Here is a 20,411-nt window from a genome sequence, read left to right on the forward strand (position 1 = left end):
GCTCTTCATGTCCGCTCCTAGATCCAGCACCACGCAAATAAATGATGGATGGACTGCTGAATGAATCAAACATTGACACCCACTCAAGAGACCTGGGTTAAATTTATCGATATTTTGCTCCCAATGCCATCCCAGTTTAGACACAGCCATATGCAAAACAGTCTTGACCCTGCTTATCATGGTAACAGTCTAGACCAAACTGAAAAGCCAGGCCATCTTTGAACCAGACACAAGCATCCTAGGACCGATTTTGGAGTATCACCCCTCATCAGCCATGCTAGCTTCAATCCAGTGCAACAGTGAGCAAGGGACCCATGTCTGGGCACACCCGTCCCACTTAGGGTGAAAAGTGCTATGCAAACAAATGATGGCTGGAATGCTGAATTAATCAAACATTCATCCCCAGTCAAGAGATCTGGGTTAAATCCATTGTTCCTTTGCTCACCATGCCACCCCAGCTTAGACCCAACCATATACAAATCAGTGTTGATCCTGCTTCTCATTTGAACGGTCCAGCCAAAGAGAAGCTCTAGCAACATCAATAGATTTGGTATTTGTCTTGCGTTGTGTTATCACTTTATTACTTTGTTTGCGTGCTGCATAAGTACTATGCGCATTAACCCTATCTTAAGCATAAGTGATCTTGTGCCAAGGCACCAGAGGGTAAGCACAGGTTTACTTAGTGACTTTTGTGGTTAACCAGACAAGGATTATGTTTATTACTTGAGTGGTGCTTCCACCCCTCTCACCCAGTTTCTAACGCTTGGTCAGTTTAAATTAATTGTTTATGAATGAAGCCAAAGCAGAGTTATCAGTACATGCCTGGAAGGTCTCTCAGGTGCAAGGAATTCTTTTAAATGAGCCCACATGGATGACCTCAGAATGAATCTATCCTTTGTGGCAGAGGGGCAAGTGACGCAGGGTTTTTGATTATCTCTATCCAGACCTTTTCAAATGATTGTCGCTACTGGTGCTTAAATCAGACATTTTAACATAACACTCTTAGGCTAAACAAGACCATAGGAATTTCATGTGCACCTTGCAAAAAAAAGGTATTGCAACAAAGTGCCATCATCAATTGTATATTTTCCCCAAAATAATTTAGCCATAAAGGACACTTTACAGTTCTTCAAATTTAAGTTGAACCACAAAGGGCCATCACCCTTTACATGTTGTTTTGTTCCTATTAGCGAAATATTATTTATAGTGAAATTATCCGCTTAACCCACTAATGCATTTTGAAGCTGATTATTGAATTAGATCTCTTGCAATTTCTCATGCATCAACTAAACATTTCGGACTAGCGATCATTTAACACAACTGCCATGTTTTGCACACAGGGGTCCTAGGTAGCATCAAATAGATGATGAGATGGAAGCTTGAGTTGTCTATGATCAGGGCTGGACTGAGAACCAAAACTAGACCCGGCAAAGTGCTCGGCGGACCGCCTGGGGGTTAGGGGTGCAACCCAGCTGTTTGCCAGTGCCGGTTTCGGACGATTTTGTTACAGGGTCCGATATTATAGCTGTGCTGCAAAAACGGCCCTGTAACAAAAACAACACCCCACAGGCCAAAAACCATCCCTCACACTGGCGGCCCACCGGGGAAAAACCTAGTGCCGGCTACGCCCAGTCTGGCACTGTCTATGATGCATCTCAGAACTCTGAGGGAAAAGCCATTGCCTTACTCACTGATAAGCCTGGTATTTTGCCTCCCACCACACCTCTCTTTAAATCTTTCTCCTGCCAAAATATAAAAACATTATTCCTGGCCTCTGGCTACCCTACCACATTTCTCTCTAGAGCTTTCCTTTCCTTCCTTGCTCTAAGGTGTGCTCTCTGCTCTTCATCCAATGCTGACAGGCTCCCTGAGAGCCATGGCAGGATAACCTGGAACTGATTTATCAGTTTGCAACATTATGAAACAACTTTTTTCTCCCAGTTTTTCTGTCATAGCAATAACAGGATTTGAAATTCGGTATTCATGCTAATGGCTCTCCCTTATAGTCATACATAGCAAAATATTAATGGCTGGTGAACAAGTCACATAACAGACTAGATATTTCACAGAGTCAGGACAGCGGTAAAATGTTAGAGTCTGGTGCGCAAGGCACAAACATTTATTCATAAAGTTTTGTATAGCGCCATCGTGACCCTTACGGGTATCAGAGCGCTTCACAATTTTGGGTAAGAGGGATACAGTATTGGGAGGCAAAATAATCATTACATAATTATGCAAGACACGTGCAGTACTCCTGTAGGTGTTGGAACTCATCACATATGGGTACAGTAATGGGTGAGGAACATTCGAACATATGTATGTACAGTGCATGTTAATGATGTTGTTCACGATGTGTGGGAGTAGCTTCTGAATGTAAATCTGAATATCTTCTCCCACTCACGCAAGACCTTGAATCCTAATGTTGCAGCAAGATGGGCTTTCCAGATCCCCTTGCTCTAAAGCTTTTTACCCTTTGATAACACTCCAGATTGTGCCGACTTCATCATTTATTGGTTAAAGAAACTTTTGGAGGAACTCGTGTGATATTTGACTTATATGATTGATTATCCAGCCAACAGTTGTTAGCCCAGCTGTTTAGTTTGTTGCCCACTACTAAGTTTGATTTTATCCACGTTAAGCACTGGATAGGAAACAGACTCAAAAGAAGCCAAAAGGCCTAAAAGAATCAGGAATGCAACAGATGGAGGGCATCCAACAGGGACGTCAAGGCTTAATCAGACGAGTGCATTGGTCTAAAACCTAATTGTTGCGGGCTGAGCAATTATTTTCCAAATAACTTGATAACTGATTATTAGCCAGGCTTTGCATCAGTTTGGTGGCAAACGATAAAATGATACAGGTCGGTAATTGACGTAAACTTTAATTATGCTCCAAAGACAGCAGTATTTTCCCACCCATTAGGTACCTGGCCTGATACATTAATTCTGTAAGTTTAATTCAAATAATTTCACAAACTGTGTGAATGATCTTCATCTTACAGATATCCCAAAGAGATCTTGATAATATCTCTTTCAGCTGCTCAAGTAGCTCTTCCTATTTTATAGGCTTAAAACGCATAAAAGTGTTTCCTTGAGAAGTAGGGTCCAGCTAATATGTTATTGAGGGGTCTGCAGAGGGTGAGATAATTTCTAAAATGCTTCCTGCAAAAAAAGTGATAGAATTTGTTGTATAAAGTGTAGGAGGGCAGAGACTTACATCTTTCACAGTGAGTGGGCCAAACTCTCTAACAATCTCCAAAATCTGTCTAGTCCAAGAGGTGAACTGATTACTCTGAGCACAAAGTGAGTCGAATGTTTTGTTTTAATGGCTATTTTATAGGTTTTCAAATCTGGAAATGGCATTCTTATTAGGGTTTGAGTTAAAACCTTTCCTCCACTGTCTTTAGACTTTCTTACATGCTTTCTAGCAACATCAATTTGCTATTGATACACACTTCATACAACTTTCAAGAGGACAACAGAATCAAGACCAGTCGGCACTACAATGTCTTCATCTGCCTTAAACAGATGCATCAGGTGGATGATTGAACAAGGGAGGGTTGAAATTTGCAGGTTTGAGCCACAATCGACAGGAGTTTCCAAGGCACTAAAAGCCCTGGTAGTGGGAGCGAGATTGGACAACATTTTCAAGGATGTCGAAAGGTGTGGGTATCCTACGTTTAAGTGGTTTTATTTTAAAGCTATGCAGTACAGTCGGTGGTGAGTACGCTTTAAACTATGCATAATCCTTCCCTACGGTCTTTACAAAAACTGAGATTTTTATAGACAGTGCAGAAAGAAGCTAGGATAATTACCATTCTTTTCTTAAGATGATGAGACAAATAGTTCCTTAATGGATTTCCACCTTTTACTGAATGATTGGAAAGTATGACTTGGGGGTTCAATGAAAGCAACAGGTTACTGTGACAGTCATGGCTACATGGATGATGCTAGAGCAAATAAAATTGGCATGACATGCTGCTGTTTTAAGGCTTCTGGTAGGCATCAGACTGGATCCAGATATTTAAAAGCAGCAGTACTCTTGTATACCAGTAGATGGCGATGTGCACCTCCGTGCTGACGTTGTTCCACTCCAGAAGACTTGGGTGTAAATAACCACCATCCAGGCGTGCTGATGCCAGTTCCTTTGTATACATGCTTTTTGAGGCGGAAACAGAGCTTACTCCTCCTCTTTTTGACAACTATTTTTCTCCCAAAACGTTCTTTTTCAGAGTCCCAGGGACAATATGTCACCTACCAAAATAACAGGGCTTAAACATTTCAGGGAATGTTGAAAAACAATGTCTGTGACAGATCCCCATGAACTATGTCTGTGGTTCCTAGGGTCTGAGGAGGTCCTTGACCTGAACCTACCTACAACAGAGGTGATAACTAACATCTTGACAAACAAGTTACTTACATTCCATAACGCTTTAGTTGGTAGAGACTCTATCTAGACGCTGATTCTTTATATGAGAATATTCCCTAGTGTCAGACTGCATCCTGAATAATTTTTTGCAATTTCCCCTTGCATGCTGGTAGTTGGCATCATTTGGCACTGCATCGTATTGTTGGCGTAGTCAGCAGCAGATGTGACATTTGCGGTGCCAACATAGGCCCCGCCCCAGGGAGCAAACCTCCGTTCATAACAGTCTTTTTTATTTTTAATCCTTGCAATTTATTATGATATGAGCTTTGCAAAAGGAAGAAACGAAAAGAAGATGTGTACAAAGAATGTGTTTGTATTGTGGTAAATCTGGATATTTTCTAAAAGATTGTCACAGTAAACATAGAATTTTCAAGAGTCAAATACAGATGCCTTCAGTTAGAAAGGTTACAACCAGTGGAAAACGGAGCGCCCCGACAATAAATGATGCTGCCTTGTTGATTGAAGATAAGCAGTTTGTCACAAAATAGGCAGCTAATACTATGTAGTGATTGATTACTCATGTAGCAGTTCCCAACAAAATTATTTTATCAAATGAACAAGGTGAATTTGTTTCAGGACTTCAGGTCAGGTTTAGGTGTCTCAGGGAATTATATGGTTATCAAGTTTGGACAATCATTAGAGATACCTTGGATCACTAAGAATGTTCCTGCAGAGGTTAGGGCAGTAGATGGTTCAGCATTGCCTTCAATGTTAATATATGGACACAATCTTTGTGGTGGGTTTTGCAAGTCACTATGAATAAAATAGTTTTGATCTGATTGATGCCCCTCATTAGGTCGAGCCTAGCTATTGCGTAAGCAATCGCTATGCGAGATTATAGTAAGGGGAAAAGAAAAGTCTACCAAAGACCTCTGGAATGCGGTTTATGGCCAGTGCATGTGAGGCATTAAAGTGCGAAGCAGGCATCTGGCATTGACTTGAAAGCAGCAGACTGCTTCGCCAGCACGCGCTTGGCCTCACTTCCTGCTCCCCCTCTTACAGCAATTAACTTTCGTTCACTCACACCCCATATGCTCGTTCCCTCCCACCCTTCCTTTGATGTCCGCTTTTCTTGTTTTCTCCTCCCTACCCCTCTCTCTCCACCCTCCAACTCTACCCTCCACCCTCCAACTCCACCCTCCAACTCCAACTCAACCCTCAAACTGCAACCTCCAACTCCAACTCCACCCTCCAACTCCACCCTCCAACTCCACCCTCCAACTCCTACTCCACCCTCCAACTCCAACTCAACCCTCCAACTCCACCTCCACCCTCCAACGCCACCCTCCACCCTTTAACTCCACCCTCCAACTCCACCCTCCAACTCCACCCTCCAACGCCACCCTCCACCCTTTAACTCCACCCTCCAACTCCACCCTCCAACTCCAACTCCACCCTCCAACTCCACCCTCCAACTCCAACTCCACCCTCCAACTCCACCCTCCAACTCTACCCTCCAACTCTACTCTCCAACTCACAACCTCCAACTCCACCCTCCAATTCCAATTCCAACTCCACCCTCCAACTCCACCCGCCAACTCCAACTCCACCCTCCAAATCCACTGCACCCTTCAACTCCACCCTCCAACTCCACCCTCCACCTCCACCCTCCAACTACACCCTCCAACTACACCCTCCAACTACACCCTCCAACTCCAACTCCACCCTCCAACTGCAACCTCCACCCTGCAACCCACCCACCACACTCCAACTCCACCCTCCAACTGCACCCTTCAACTCCACCCTCCAACTCCACCCTCCAACTCCAACTACACCCTCCACCCTCCCACTCCACCCTCCAACTCCACCTCCACCCTCCAACTCCACCCTCCAACTCCAACTCCACCCTCCAACTCCACTCTCCAACTCCAACTCCACCCTCCAACTCCAACTCCACCCTCCAACTCAACCCTCCAACTCCAACCTCCAACTCCAACTCCACCATCCACCCTTCAACTCCACCCTCCAACTCCACCCTCCAACTCAAACTCCACCCTCTAACTTCACCCTCCAACTCCAACTCCAACTCCACCCTCCAACTCCACCCTCCAACCTCAACTCCACCCTCCAACTCCACCCTCCAACTCCACCCTAAACTCGACCCTTCAATTCCACCCTCCAACTCCACCCTCCAACTCTATCCTCCAACTCCAACTCTACCCTCTAACTCCATCTCCACCCTCCAACTCCACACTCCAACTGCAACTCCACCCTCAACTCCACCCTCCAACTCCAACTCCACCCTCCAACTCCACCTCCACCCTCTAACTCCAACTCCACCCTCCAATCTAACTCCACCCTCCAACTCTGCCCCTCAACTCCAACTCCACCCTCCAACTCCAACTCCACCCTCCAACTCCACCTCCACCCTCTAACTCCAACTCCACCCTCCAACTCCGCCCTACAACTCCAACTCCACCCTCCAACTCCAACTCCACCCTCCAACTCCACCCTCCAACTCCAACTCCAACTCCACCCTCCAACTCCACCAGCCAACTCCAACTCCACCCTCCAACTCCAATTGCACCCTTCAACTCTACCTTCCAACTCCACCCTCCAACTCCACCCTCCAACTACACCCTCCAACTCCTACTCTACCCTCCAACTCCAACCTCCACCCTCCAACCCACGCTCTAACCCTCCAACTCCACCCTCCAACTCCATCCTTCAACTCCACCCTCCAACTCCAACTCTACCCTTCAACTCCACGCTCCAACTCCACCTTCCAACTCCACACTCCAACTCCAACTCCACCATCCAACTCCAACTCTACCCTCCAACTCCGCCCTCCAACTCCAACTCCACCCTCCAACTCTAACTCTACCCTCCAACTCCGCCCTACAACTCCAACTCCCCCCTCCAACTCTAACTCCACCCTCCAACTCCACCCTCCAACTCTACCCTCCACCCTCCAACTCCACCCTCCAACTCCACCTTCCAACTCCAACTCCACCCTCCAACTCCAACTCCACCCTCCAACTCCACCCTCCAACTCCACCCTCCAACTCCAACTCCACCCTCCAACTACACCCTCCAACTCCAACTCAAACTCCACCAACTCCACCCTCCAACTCCACCCTCCAACTCCAACTCCACCCTCCAACTCCACCCTCCAACTCTACCCTCCAACTCCAACTCCACCCTTCAACTCCAACTCTACCCGCCAACTCCACCCTCCAACTCCGACTGCACCCTGCAACTCCACCCTCCAAATCCACCCTCCAACTCCAACTCCACCCTCCAACTCCAACCTCCACCCTCCAGCCTACCCTCCACCCTCCAACTCCACCCTCCAATTCCACCCTTTAACTCCACCCTCCAACTCCACCCTCCAACTCCAACCCCACCCTCCAACTCCAACTACACCCTCCAACTCCAACTCCACCCTCCAACTTCAACTCCACCCTCCAACTCCAACTCCACCTACCAACTCTAACTTCACCCTCCAACTCCACTCTCCAACTCCAACTCCACCCTCCAACTCCACCCCCCAAATCCACCCTCCAACCCCACCCTCCAACTCCATCTAAACCCTTCAACTCAACCCTCCAACTCCACCCTCCAACTCCACCCTCCAACTCCAACTCCACCCTCCAACTCACCCTCCACCCTCCAACTCCACCCTCCAATTCCACCCTTCAACTCCACCCTCCAACTCCACCCTCCAACTACACCCTCCAACTACAACTCCACCCTCCAACTCCAACTCTGCTCTCCAACTCCACCCTCCAACTCCAACTCCAACCTCCAACTCCACCCTCCAACTCCAACTCCACCCTACAACTCCACCCTCCAACTCTACCCCCCAACTCCACCCTCCAAATCCACCCTCCAACTCCAACTCCACCCTCCAACTCCACCCGCCAACTACACCCTCCAACTACACCCTCCAACTACACCCTCCAACTACACCCTCCAACTCTACCCTCCAACTCCAACTCCACCTTCCAACTGCAACCTCCACCCTCCAACCCACCCACCACACTCCAACTCCACCCTCCAACTGCACCCTTCAACTCCACCCTCCAACTCCACCCTCCAACTCCAACTACACCCTCCAACTCCAACTACACCCTTCACCCTCCCACTCCACCTCCAACTCCAACTCCACCCTCCAACTCCACCCTCCAACTCCAACTCCACCCTCCAACTCCACCCTCCAACTCCACCCTCCAACTCCAACTCCACCCTCCAACTCCAACTCCACCCTCCAACTCCAACTTCACCCTCCAACTCAACCCTCCAACTCCACCCTCCAACTCCAACTCCACCATCCACCCTTCAACTCCACCCTCCAACTCCACCCTCCAACTCCAACTCCACCCTCTAACTCCACCCTCCAACTCCAACTACAACTACACCCTCCAACCACACCCTCCAACTCCACCCTCCAACCTCAACTCCACCCTCCAACTCCACCCTAAACTCGACCCTTCAATTCCACCCTCCAACTCCACCCTCCAACTCTATCCTCCAACTCCAACGCTACCCTCTAACTCCATCTCCACCCTCCAACTCCACACTCCAACTGCAACTCCACCCTCCAACTCCACCCTCCAACTCCACCCTCCAACTCCAATTCCACCCTCCAACTCCACCTCCACCCTCTAACTCCAACTCCACCCTCCAACTCTGCCCTACAACTCCAACTCCACCCTCCAACTCCAACTCCACCCTCCAACTCCACCTCCACCCTCTAACTCCAACTCCACCCTCCAACTCCAACTTCACCCTCCAACTCCACCCTCCAACTCCACCCTCCAACTCCAACTCCACCCTCCAACTCCACCCTCCAACTCCAACTCCACCCTCCAACTCTACCCTCCAACTCCACCCTCCAACTCCACCCTCCAACTCCAACTCCAACTCCACCCTCCAACTCCAACTGCTCCCTTCAACTCCACCTTCCAACTCCACCCTCCAACTCCACCCTCCAACTCCACCCTCCAACTCCAACTCTACCCTCCAACTCCAACCTCCACCCTCCAACCCACCCTCTAACCCTCCAACTCCACCCTCCAACTCCACCCTTCAACTCCACCCTCCAACTCCAACTCTACCCTTCAACTCCACGCTCCAACTCCAACTCCACCTTCCAACTCCACTCTCCAACTCCAACTCCACCCTCCAACCTTAACTCTACCCTCCAACTCCACCCTCCAACTCCAACTCCACCCTCCAACTCTAACTCCACCCTCCAACTCCGCCCTACAACTCCAACTCCACCCTCCAACTCTAACTCCACCCTCCAACTCCACCCTCCAACTCTACCCTCCACCCTCCAACTCCACCCTCCAACTCCACCTTCCAACTCCAACTCCACCCTCCAACTCCAACTCACCCTCCAAATCACCCTCCAACGCCAACTCCACCCTCCAACTACACCCTCCAACTCCAACTCCAACTCCACCAACTCCACCCTCCAACTCCACCCTCCAACTCCAACTCCACCCTCAAACTCCACCCTCCAACTCTACCCTCCAACTCCAACTCCACCCTCCAACTCCAACTCTACCCGCCAACTCCAACTCCACCCTCCAACTCCAACTGCACCCTTCAACTCCACCCTCCAACTCCACCCTCCAACTCCAACTCTGCCCTCCACCTCCAACCTCCACCCTCCAACCCACCCTCCACCCTCCAACTCCACCCTCCAATTCCACCCTTTAACTCCACCCTCCAACTCCACCCTCCAACTCCAACCCCACCCTCCAACTCCAACTACACCATCCAACTCCAACTCCACCCTCCAACTTCAACTCCACCCTCCAACTCCAACTCCACCTACCAACTCCAACTTCACCCTCCAACTCCACTCTCCAACTCCAACTCCACCCTCCAACTCCACCCTCCAACTCCACCCTCCAACCCCACCCTCCAACTCCATCTGCACCCTTCAACTACACCCTCCAACTCCACCCTCCAACTCCACCCTCCAACTCCAACTCCACCCTCCAACTTCCACCCCCCAACTCACCCTCCACCCTCCAACTCCAACCTCCAATTCCACCCTTCAACTCCACCCTCCAACTCCACCCTCCAACTACACCCTCCAACTACAACTCCACACTCCAACTCCAAATCTGCCCTCCAACTCCACCCTCCAACTCCAACTCCACCCTCCAACTCCACACTCCAACTCCAACTTCACCCTCCAACTCCACTCTCCAACTCCAACTCCACCCTCCAACTCAACCCTCCAACTCCACCCTCCAACCCCACCCTCCAACTCCATCTGCACCCTTCAACTACACCCTCCAACTCCACCCTCCAACTCCACCCTCCAACTCCAACTCCACCCTCCAACTTCCACCCCCCAACTCACCCTCCACCCTCCAACTCCACCCTCCAATTCCACCCTTCAACTCCACCCTCCAACTACACCCTCCAACTACACCCTCCAACTACAACTCCACACTCCAACTCCAAATCTGCCCTCCAACTCCACCCTCCAACTCCAACTCCACCCTCCAACTCCACACTCCAACTCCAACTCCACCCTCCAACTCTACCCTCCAACTCCACCCTCCAACTCCACCCCCCAACTACACCCTCCAACTACACCCTCCTACCAGTGGCGGCTGGTGACATTTGAAAGTGGTGGGGCAGACCCTCGTCAGCATACTGCAACGTAGCGAGCGAGCGTAGCGAGCGAGCCCGAACCCCCTAAGGAGGGTTCGGGGGGAATTCCCCCCGAGAAAATTTTGAAAAATTAGTGGAAAAATTGTGCATTTTCAAGAAAATTTGAGGAAGCAGGAAGGTTAATAAAGCAATTGTGAAAGTGCAGGTATTACATTATTAAAGAGCTGTCATATAACATAGGTAGCTGCTTATTCTGTATAACCACAGAGCTTTATAACAGACTTCAAGATACAATGCTGAGAACCTCACAGATTGTTTTTATTTAAACTGCAAACAAAAGAACCAACTAAACAGGTCACAAACTATCACCATTCAACATATTTACTTTTTGTATCTAAATTCAGCACGTCTGTCTTTAAGCGCAGCAAATTTTTCAATTACTTGAATGTTAAAGTCAGCAATATTTTGAACAAGCTCGCTCTCTATAGAGAGCATTGCTAATGCATTGAGTCTTTCCTGAAGCATGGTGTTCCTCAGGAATGTCTTAATCCTATTTAAGGTGGAAAAAGATCGTTCTGCCTCTGAGGTGGTCATAGGAGTGGTAATTACTATTTTTAGTAAAGCTACTGTCTCTGTAAATGTCTTTTCCATATGAAGTTCATGAATTAAAGACAGCAAAGACCTGGCATTTGTGGCCTTCTGGTACACAGGCATTGAGTACATTACGGTCAACTCACTTTTCAGGTCCTCTTGGTTGAGCATCGGATAAGCTTCCACAGCCGCATGCAGAGCATGCTCAGGGAAGGATTCATTATATTTGGCAAAGTATGTACTTTCCAATAATGCGGCACTCTCCAAATGTTTTGTGAAAGCAAAACGGTCTTGTGCATGTACAATTACAATATCACATATTTCTTTTGCCCTTTGTACCAAAGTGGTGATGTTTGTCCTGTGGTTTGAAAAAATTGAACCGTCTGGCAGTTGGCTGTCTAAATTGTCAACCTCATCTCTCACTTTGTTTATGCTTGCGACAAAGTCCGTGGTACATCTTTTCACAAAGACAGTATCTATGTCTCGTCCTTGTAACTGATTGTATAAACTCTCGACATGTAACATTATCTTTTCAAATAAAAATAGAAAGAACTGAAACTCTCTATCTTTTAGTGTTCTAGCAAAGCCACGGGCTTCACTGTGACTGTTGAAATCAAAGGTTTCATTGGTTTCTATGGCTTGAAAACATTTCACAAGGTCCTCCCTATATTGAAATATTAGTTGGACTGTACGTATGTTATAGTTCCAACGAGTTGAGGCTCCCCTCGGAACCCTTTTGTCCACAATCTCCTGAAGTGCTTCCATTCTTTTTGGGGAACGTGAGAAGAATGCTGCCATGCCTCCTATATCCCGAAAGAAAATTCGTGTCTCTCGGATCTTCGATACTGCCTGTTGCATGATAAGATTAAGTTGGTGGGCATGACAGTGCACATAATGAGCATACGGGTAGACATCTCTAATTCTTTTCTGTACGCCACCATGGCTTCCACTCATTACGGACGCACCATCATAGCTTTGTGCAATAAGTTTTTTTCTTTGATGCACCTCTGGGAAAATAAAGTTGAGTTGATGCAGTATAGCAGCAGTAATGGTTTCTGCAGTGGAGTTTTTTAAATGAGTGAAACCATAGAACCGCTCCACAACATTATAGCCTTTGTCCAGGTACCGAAAGACTAATACGGACTGCGTTTGTGTGGCCACATCAGTGGTGTCATCAGCCTGAATAGCCACAAAGTCTGTGTTTTGCAACTCTTGGACAATATGGCTTCTCATAATTTCTAGCATACACTCCAGGAGTTCATTTTGTATCGTTTTAGAGGTGCCCTTAAAGACTGTAGCACTTGCTAAATGTGATTCCATTTCCTTGTCTATGCTTGCTACTAAATCTACAAGACCCATGAATATTCCAGGATTTGTGGACCCTTCCGATTCATCATGGCCTCGCAATGCCAGTTCGAAAGCACCACAGAAACGAATGCAATCAATTATTTTCGATAGTATGTGTCTATTTCTATCAACTGTTTGATTGTGTTTCTGTATTGTTTGTCGATATGCATCGCTGATGTGCTGCTCAATCGGTGCGTCTCCTAACATTCCCAGTCTCGTCACGTTTTCCATATGCTTTTTTGAGTGTGCATGCTTCTTTATTTTTTCAGACAGATGCTTCAAGTCCAACACGCCTTCTTTTGTCCAAGTAAAGTCACCATTAAACAGCAAGCAGGGGAAGCAGAACAGTCTGTTTTTTGAAGGGCACCCTGTAAGCCAATCAGCTTTTGTGTACCAGGTTTTGGAGAATGTACGATTGTAACATTTTCCTCTGTCCTTGGTAACTTGTTGGAGTTGAAGGTCAGGCTGATGAGGTCCTAACCTCTTTATCTGTAGTTTATCTTCTAGTGGGCGTGCATGGAATGACCGTGTAATTAACTGTTGTACCGTATTCATCTTGCTGATGCTGTCCGTACCAATATGAAAGAAGCCTGTCAATAGTCAAAGTACAACGTATAAGATTTGGTGCAATAATATCAAATGTCAGTACAAATACATATATCTTGTGCATGACAGCAAGTGATATAGCTCCAACAGCTCATGTTAATGGCCAGCCAGGGGTGGCATAATACATGCTCCAGCCCCTGGTAGGCCTTGGGTGCACCTATGCCCTAGGTACCTATGGTACACTATACAGGGACTCACAAGAGTGACCCAATACCCAATTGGCAAATGCACCTAAAGTACATTGTGTGAATTTAGAGAGAGAACAGCTGTGCTGTGGGTCTGATTAGCAGGCCCCCAGCCTTTCTAAGTCATAAACCAGAAAAGCAAAAAGCAAAGAAATGGGGTAACCATAGGAAAGCAGACCCTACTCTCCTACATAACGCTCCCCTTTGGACAACATGATAGGGAAAAAAATACAGCCTGACTGCCTGCTTCCTCTGTGTGCCATAGTGGCACTGAAACAGACACAGTTTGAATTGAGGGCCTTTAACAAGGCAAGGATAGATAGTGCATTTAACAACCGTTATTGCCCAAAGCACAGGGCTAAGGGCAGGCTCAGTATTACTAAATTCCATCCAGTCAGGGTACAATGTTCAGAATGTGCACCCACCCCAACCACCATGTAGAGTGAGTGACCACAAACATAGCCCTATCTCAAAGCTACAAAAAAGTATCATCAGTTTCCTTACCTTGATGAAAGAGCAGCAAGGAGGTTGGGCCTCTTCTTCTTTCTCCAAAAATTGCCCAAAAAGTTGGGTAAAGGTTCAGGTTGTCAGGCTTTACCAGGTGCTGGAAATAAAAATATAACAACTTATTTTTGAGACATTAGGTTAATCAAACAAAGACTGGGGGGGGGACATAACAGTACAATTTTAACCTTGCAGTTTTCAATAGTTCACTGTTGTATGTTAGGATTTTTACTTACGAACTGCAAGTGACAAAATGATTTAACTGAGAAATGCAGTGACTCACTGACCTAATTTGTAATGTAAAAAAGACCCTTCTTGATTAAACCTGTTCGATGTAAAATGGCCGTCAGGGCTCCTGAGGGAGAAGGTGCGCCATCTTTTACCACAGGGCTAAAGTACACTGATGTATGCAAAGAAGAAAGACACCTCTAACACCCACAGGTCTACTTTTTAACATATGTATGTTTTTTAGCTTAATTATAGTACCAGATCTCACAAAATTCACACACACTGTAATACAGTAGCACACATCACAAAGAACGTTGTTGTGATCAGTATAGACATTCTTAAAAAAGGAATCGAGTACATCAGTTGCAACCTCATCAAAAGCCCATACGTCCAATTCATTTATTCACATATATGCCTCTAACCAGCGTCTGAATTTACCAAACTATTCGATCACATAATTGATTACTAAAAGGCACAAATATGTACTTTAGTCTCCAGAGCCCACGTATATACCAGGCGTGTTCATGAATTGTAACTTGAATTAGCCCGCAATAGCGCTATATATTGGGGTAAAATTATATATATCACAAATTGAGTTCCTAGCTTTACATTTTCCTTTACAGCACAACTTTACCAGGCAGCATTCTTTTCAGTGCATATTTTAGCAATCCAGGGCGTAGTTGAACAGGTTTAGCATCCTGGGATCTTTATCAAGACACAATATAAGTGGCTTCAGTGGGTTTGTGTTTGAAGACATTCATTTGAGTCGGAACATAACACAGATTGACCAAAGGCGCATTACAAAACACACCACATATGCAGTGATGCCCTGAGTCCAGGTAGATAAGCTATGAGCAAATCTATTCAAATTATGCCTGCAGTCCCCAGACTGTAAGGGCGAATAAACAAGAGCTAAAATCACCTGGTGAGCTTACTTTGATATATGAGTTTGTTTACACCCTGTGTACACAGTTTCCATGTCTCTCATATGGGGGCAAAGCTACATTGGCAGCTGAGTAAGAAAATTATTTTGTACAAATTACTCTGTTTAATGCATAAGGTGGTAGACAGCTCTACTACAGTGATGAGTAGGACAACAATCAAACAGTAGTCAATAATAAACACATGGCAGGCAAGCCAGTCGTTAATCCCATGTAAACTTGACCCTCTGGTCCCCAGTTATGACATTCCAAAGAAGGTCGTAAACTTGGTATGCAGTTTTTGGGAACACTATCCCGGCAAGTGCTTTCATACGAATATCGCCCCTTGCGCTAGAGTACGCTCCTCAAATACAATTATAGGTCGAAGACTGCCTCAGGAATCTATTTTCAGACCACAGGACTTTCAGATCATGCGCTCCCCCTCGCTAAACATGCCTTCTGTACTGTTAAAGCAAAGCAGGACAGCCTCTTTACAGGATCGTATACCAGTATTTTTAAAAAAAGCATTTTACTTTGTGGCTAAAATATAGGAGAGCAGCACATGACGTGTGGTAAACTTTCCCTTTAGTATGTGACCTACAAACTGGCTTCTTTCTTTTACTCCCACAGTTGTTTCACTTGTCTAAGTCAGGTCTTTAGTTCAACTGGTCAGTAACCCCGGTGTGCCGGAGCCCTTGGAGACTGGTTTTGAAAGCCCAGGGCCACCCAAGCTGCCTCTAGCATTTTCCCCATTTTCCAGAGAAAAATTTGAAGGAGCGGGAAGGTAGAGAGAAAGAAATCAGAAAGGTAGAGGTGAGAGAGCAGAGGAAAGAGAGAGTATGGATGGAGAGATGGAAAGAGATATTGCATGGGAAGATTTGAAGGAAGCGTCGTCGCCAAGTAGCAGGTGAAGCAGGCAATAATTTCCCACATGGGGCAACGCCTAAAATGATTACCAGATTAATCTATATCACCCAGAGAGCACTTTACCATTCTTTATACTATTTTATAAGCATGTTAAAGTAAGTGACATACTTCAATAACATTACACTGATTTGTTAGCTGACTGCCCCTGGCAGGGAAATCAGTGCATGGTGTCTGGAAGTCCTTCTGCAGCCCCAGAAAGGTCCCTCGAGCATCACTTGTAGTGAACCATAAGATTACATATGCTTTGAAGCTATTTCTTCACCAGAAAATGACAGTTGCAGCGCAAAGTTCACATTACATATTTTGGGAGCTTATTTTTGAAAAACAAAAAACTTTGCTGTGCAGAGTCAAAACAACTAAGCCCTCATTTAGTAAAGTGCTCTGCCTTCACTAGAGCTGCTGCACCCTGGCTACTTCAAGGCTGGGAAATCCCCACCAGCCAACATTTCCCCTTTGGGTCAAGTGATATGCACAAAGAAAAAACGTTTTACCCAATAATGCACAATCCTGGGTAGCTGTGGTTGGTATAATCTAACAATGTGAGAATTTGTAATGCATAATCATAACTACTGATGCTACACAGATGTATTTAACCCTGACAACAACTGGTTGCACTGAATAACTGAATGGAAGTCAGTAGTTAGACCTAAAATCAGCTGAACACAAACATGTGGTCAACATGCATGCGTATACTTTTATTTTTTAATACGTTTATATTCACATGTCGCCACATTTGATGGATAGTGCTTTTCCCCTACACAGCTTTGTTCTGACCCTGGCAAAGCGCAGTGCAGTGCATTATCTACCTATATTTCTCCTTGGAGGTCAGATACGCTGCTTTCATACTCAAGGGTACAGGAAAATAAGCTGCTTATTTGGTTAAGTCACAGAAATGCCACATTCTGTGTCCACAGAGAGCAACATGATTCAGTCGTAAGCAGCACCCAGAGGCCTGCAGGTGTCAGGATCTGATGAGACACGATTAACGTGGCAGAGAGGTGAAATCTGAATGGCAGCTTCTGGTTACCTATCCAGTGCCCATTAGGTTGGCCATGCCATGCTACCTGAGCCCAACGAGAGGAGAATACCTTTGCTGGTGTAAGCAAGTTGCATTACGCACCCCCGGCCTTGGTCATTCTGGAGTCTTATGCTGTGATATGCACAAGGCAGGTGGGAGAAAGGATGCAGTTCAGAGGTCTTTACTGCCACAAGCAGAATACTGGTCAGAGCAAGTCGACAACTAAGCTCCTGTTCCGAATTCAGGGCTCCTGCAGAGATATGGACAAAGGCGGCTGGAAAAACGGATATCCTGTATGTTGGTTTAGAGGCATCCAATCAGCTGATGGCACCCCTCTTTACCTACTTTCTTTCTCAATGTACAATCTATCGAGCAGTGTACAGTTGAAACATGAATTAAACATGATATCAGCACTGTCCGATGTTTAAATGTTCATAGAACAAATATCTTGCAGAAAAAAATAAAGCCCAATATTTCCAGTCGCCATTTGCAGAAATCCTGAAAACTTTGCATTTCGGATCAAAAATGTAAATTAATTCGAGTAGTTGAGATCTGACTACATGTCACTCACTTTCTTCTCCACATACAACGAACTGACACCTTATAATTAAGGACACCTCATAACCATGCATGATGAATTTTAACTACACAGTTTCCAATTAAAATGACAAAATACATGATTGCATTTCTCTTTCTTTCATCGACTGTTCTATTGTCTTAAACTGCATAATGATGAATAACTCAAAATAGATTCATAGAACAGTTTTATTGTAGTTACCTTTTGTTTCAAACTTGAACTATTTTTCACAATTTATGTTCTGCATTTAGGTCTGTACGTATGAAATAATGTCTTTGAGAGAACGTTAAGGTGAAAACAGTGTACAAATGGCGTAGTAGGGTACACAGGGATCCGGTGGACATGAATACACACAAAGTGGCTGGTCAGTGATAATTAGTGATGGAAAATTCTTTCTTCTTACAAATAAGTTGACATTCGTCACTCGAGTCAACTAAAATGACACAAACTGCATTAACAACAGAGTAGACAGTAATAAAAACGTTACGTTACTCACATTATACGACGAGTCAGGGGGAGTCAGTCACACGCTCATCGACTACTCTCAGTACTGGTCTGGTCTGGTCTGGAAGACTGGAAATGAGGAAATCAGTTCTAGAACCTTCTGCGCGAAGTCACGTCACTGTCTGCAATGGCCAATCACCTCAACATGGCTTGATATAGCCATATGTGATTGGCCAACTGCAAAGAGCAGCAAACACCCACGCGCGGCACCATGATCCTGCTGTCTTAGCCAATCCTGGCGCAGGCTTAACAGCGCCACTGCGCCAAGCAGCGCCAGGATTGGGCTACGAGCAGGAGAAAATCTGCCCTGGTTGAGACCGGGGCCCCGGGTCCCTGCCATTGTCTCTCAGTGCTACAGGGGGGGGGGGGCGAGGTCTACTGGGTACTACGCATGCGCAGGCCAGTCTCAATTATGAGTACTCCTGCCTGTTGCATGCGTAGTCACCCCGACCCCGCTGCAGCTGCTTACGCTCTCTGGCCTGCCTGTGCACTGTCACTCACAGTGACTCACTCTCTCTGCCGCAGCCCCGCCCGCCCACTTCCCATAGGCAATGCCCGATTCTGTCGGGTTCGTCCCGGCCCTGTAGCGCTAAGTCAGTGCGTTCGGATTTGGTTTGAAAAAAGTTGACTTTACTTTATGTTGGCACCAGCGGCGGTCGTCCATGGCTAGTGGGGCAGCGCCCCAACGCCCCCAATGGACGCACCGCCACTGCCTCCTACTACACCCTCCAACTCCACCCTACAACTCCAACTCTACCCTCCAACTCCAACCTCCACCCTTCAACCCACCCTACACCCTCCAACTCCACCCTCCAACTCCACCCTCCAACTACAACTCCACCCTCCAACTGCACAATCCAACTCCACCCTCCAACTCACTCTCCAACTCCAACTCCACCCTCCAACTCCAACTCCACCCTCCAACTCTACCCTCCAACTCCAACTCCACCCTCCAACTCCAACTCTACCCTCCAACTCTTACTCCACCCTCCAACTCCACTCTACAACTCCAACTCCACCCTCCAACTCTTACTCCACCCTACAACTCCACCCTACAACTCCACCCTCGAACTCCAACTCCACCCTCCAACTCTTACTCCACCCTCCAACTCCGCTCTACAACTCCAACTTCACCCTCCAACTCTTACTCCACCCTCCCACTCCACCCTCGAACTCCACCCTACAACTCCACCCTCCAACTCCACCCTCCAACTCCACCCTCCAACTCCAACTCCACCCTCCAACTCCATCCTCCAACTTCAACTCCACCCTCCAACTCCACCTTCCAACTCCAACTCCTCCCTCTAACTCCAACTCCACCCTCCAACTCCACCCTCCAATTCCACCCTCCAACTCCACCCTCCAACTCCACCCTCCAACTCCACCCTCCAACTCTACCCTCCAACTCGACCCTCCAACTCCACCCTCCAACTCCAACTCCACCCTCCAACTCTACCCACCAAATCCAACTCCACCCTCCAACTCCAACTCTACCCCCCAACTCCACCCTCCAACTACACCCTCCAACTACACCCTCCAACTATACCATCCAACTCCAACTCTACCCTCCAACTCCAACCTCCACCCTCCAACCAACCCTCCACCCTCCAACTCCACCCTCCAACTCCACCACCCTCCAACTCCAACTCTACCCTCCAACTCCACCCTCCAACTCCACACTCCAACTCCAACTCCGCCTTCCAACTCCACCCTCCAACTCCTACTCCACCCTCCAACTCCGCTCTACAACTCCAACTCCACCCTCCAACTCTTACTCCACCCTACAATTCCACCCTACAACTCCACCCTCAAACTCCAACTCCACCCTCCAACTCTTACTCCACCCTCCAACTCCACTCTACAACTCCAACTCCACCCTCCAACTCTTACTCCACCCTACAACTCCACCCTCGAACACCACCCTACAACTCCACCCTCCAACTCCAACTCCTCCCTCCAACTCCAACTCCAACTCCAACTCCACCCTCCAACTC

The 20,411-nt window shown here is 47.0% G+C and overlaps 1 protein-coding gene across 1 annotated transcript in view; it reads right to left on the reverse strand.

Moving 5' to 3' along the window:
* Positions 1-2,582: 2,582 nt before the first annotated feature.
* The window catches only part of LOC144798073 (zinc finger MYM-type protein 1-like), a 38,121-nt gene continuing 20,292 nt past the window's right edge, over positions 2,583-20,411 (reverse strand). Inside the window, exons 2-4 of the mRNA XM_078668847.1 lie at positions 14,244-14,343; positions 12,294-13,538; positions 2,583-2,677 (exon numbers count right to left, since the gene is read on the reverse strand). Of these exons, the coding sequence (XP_078524973.1) occupies positions 2,583-2,677; positions 12,294-13,538; positions 14,244-14,343 (1,440 nt within the window). The remainder of the gene's footprint in view (positions 2,678-12,293; positions 13,539-14,243; positions 14,344-20,411) is intronic.

This window comes from Lissotriton helveticus, chromosome 12 (assembly GCF_964261635.1).
Source record: "Lissotriton helveticus chromosome 12, aLisHel1.1, whole genome shotgun sequence".
NCBI lineage: Eukaryota > Metazoa > Chordata > Amphibia > Caudata > Salamandridae > Lissotriton > Lissotriton helveticus.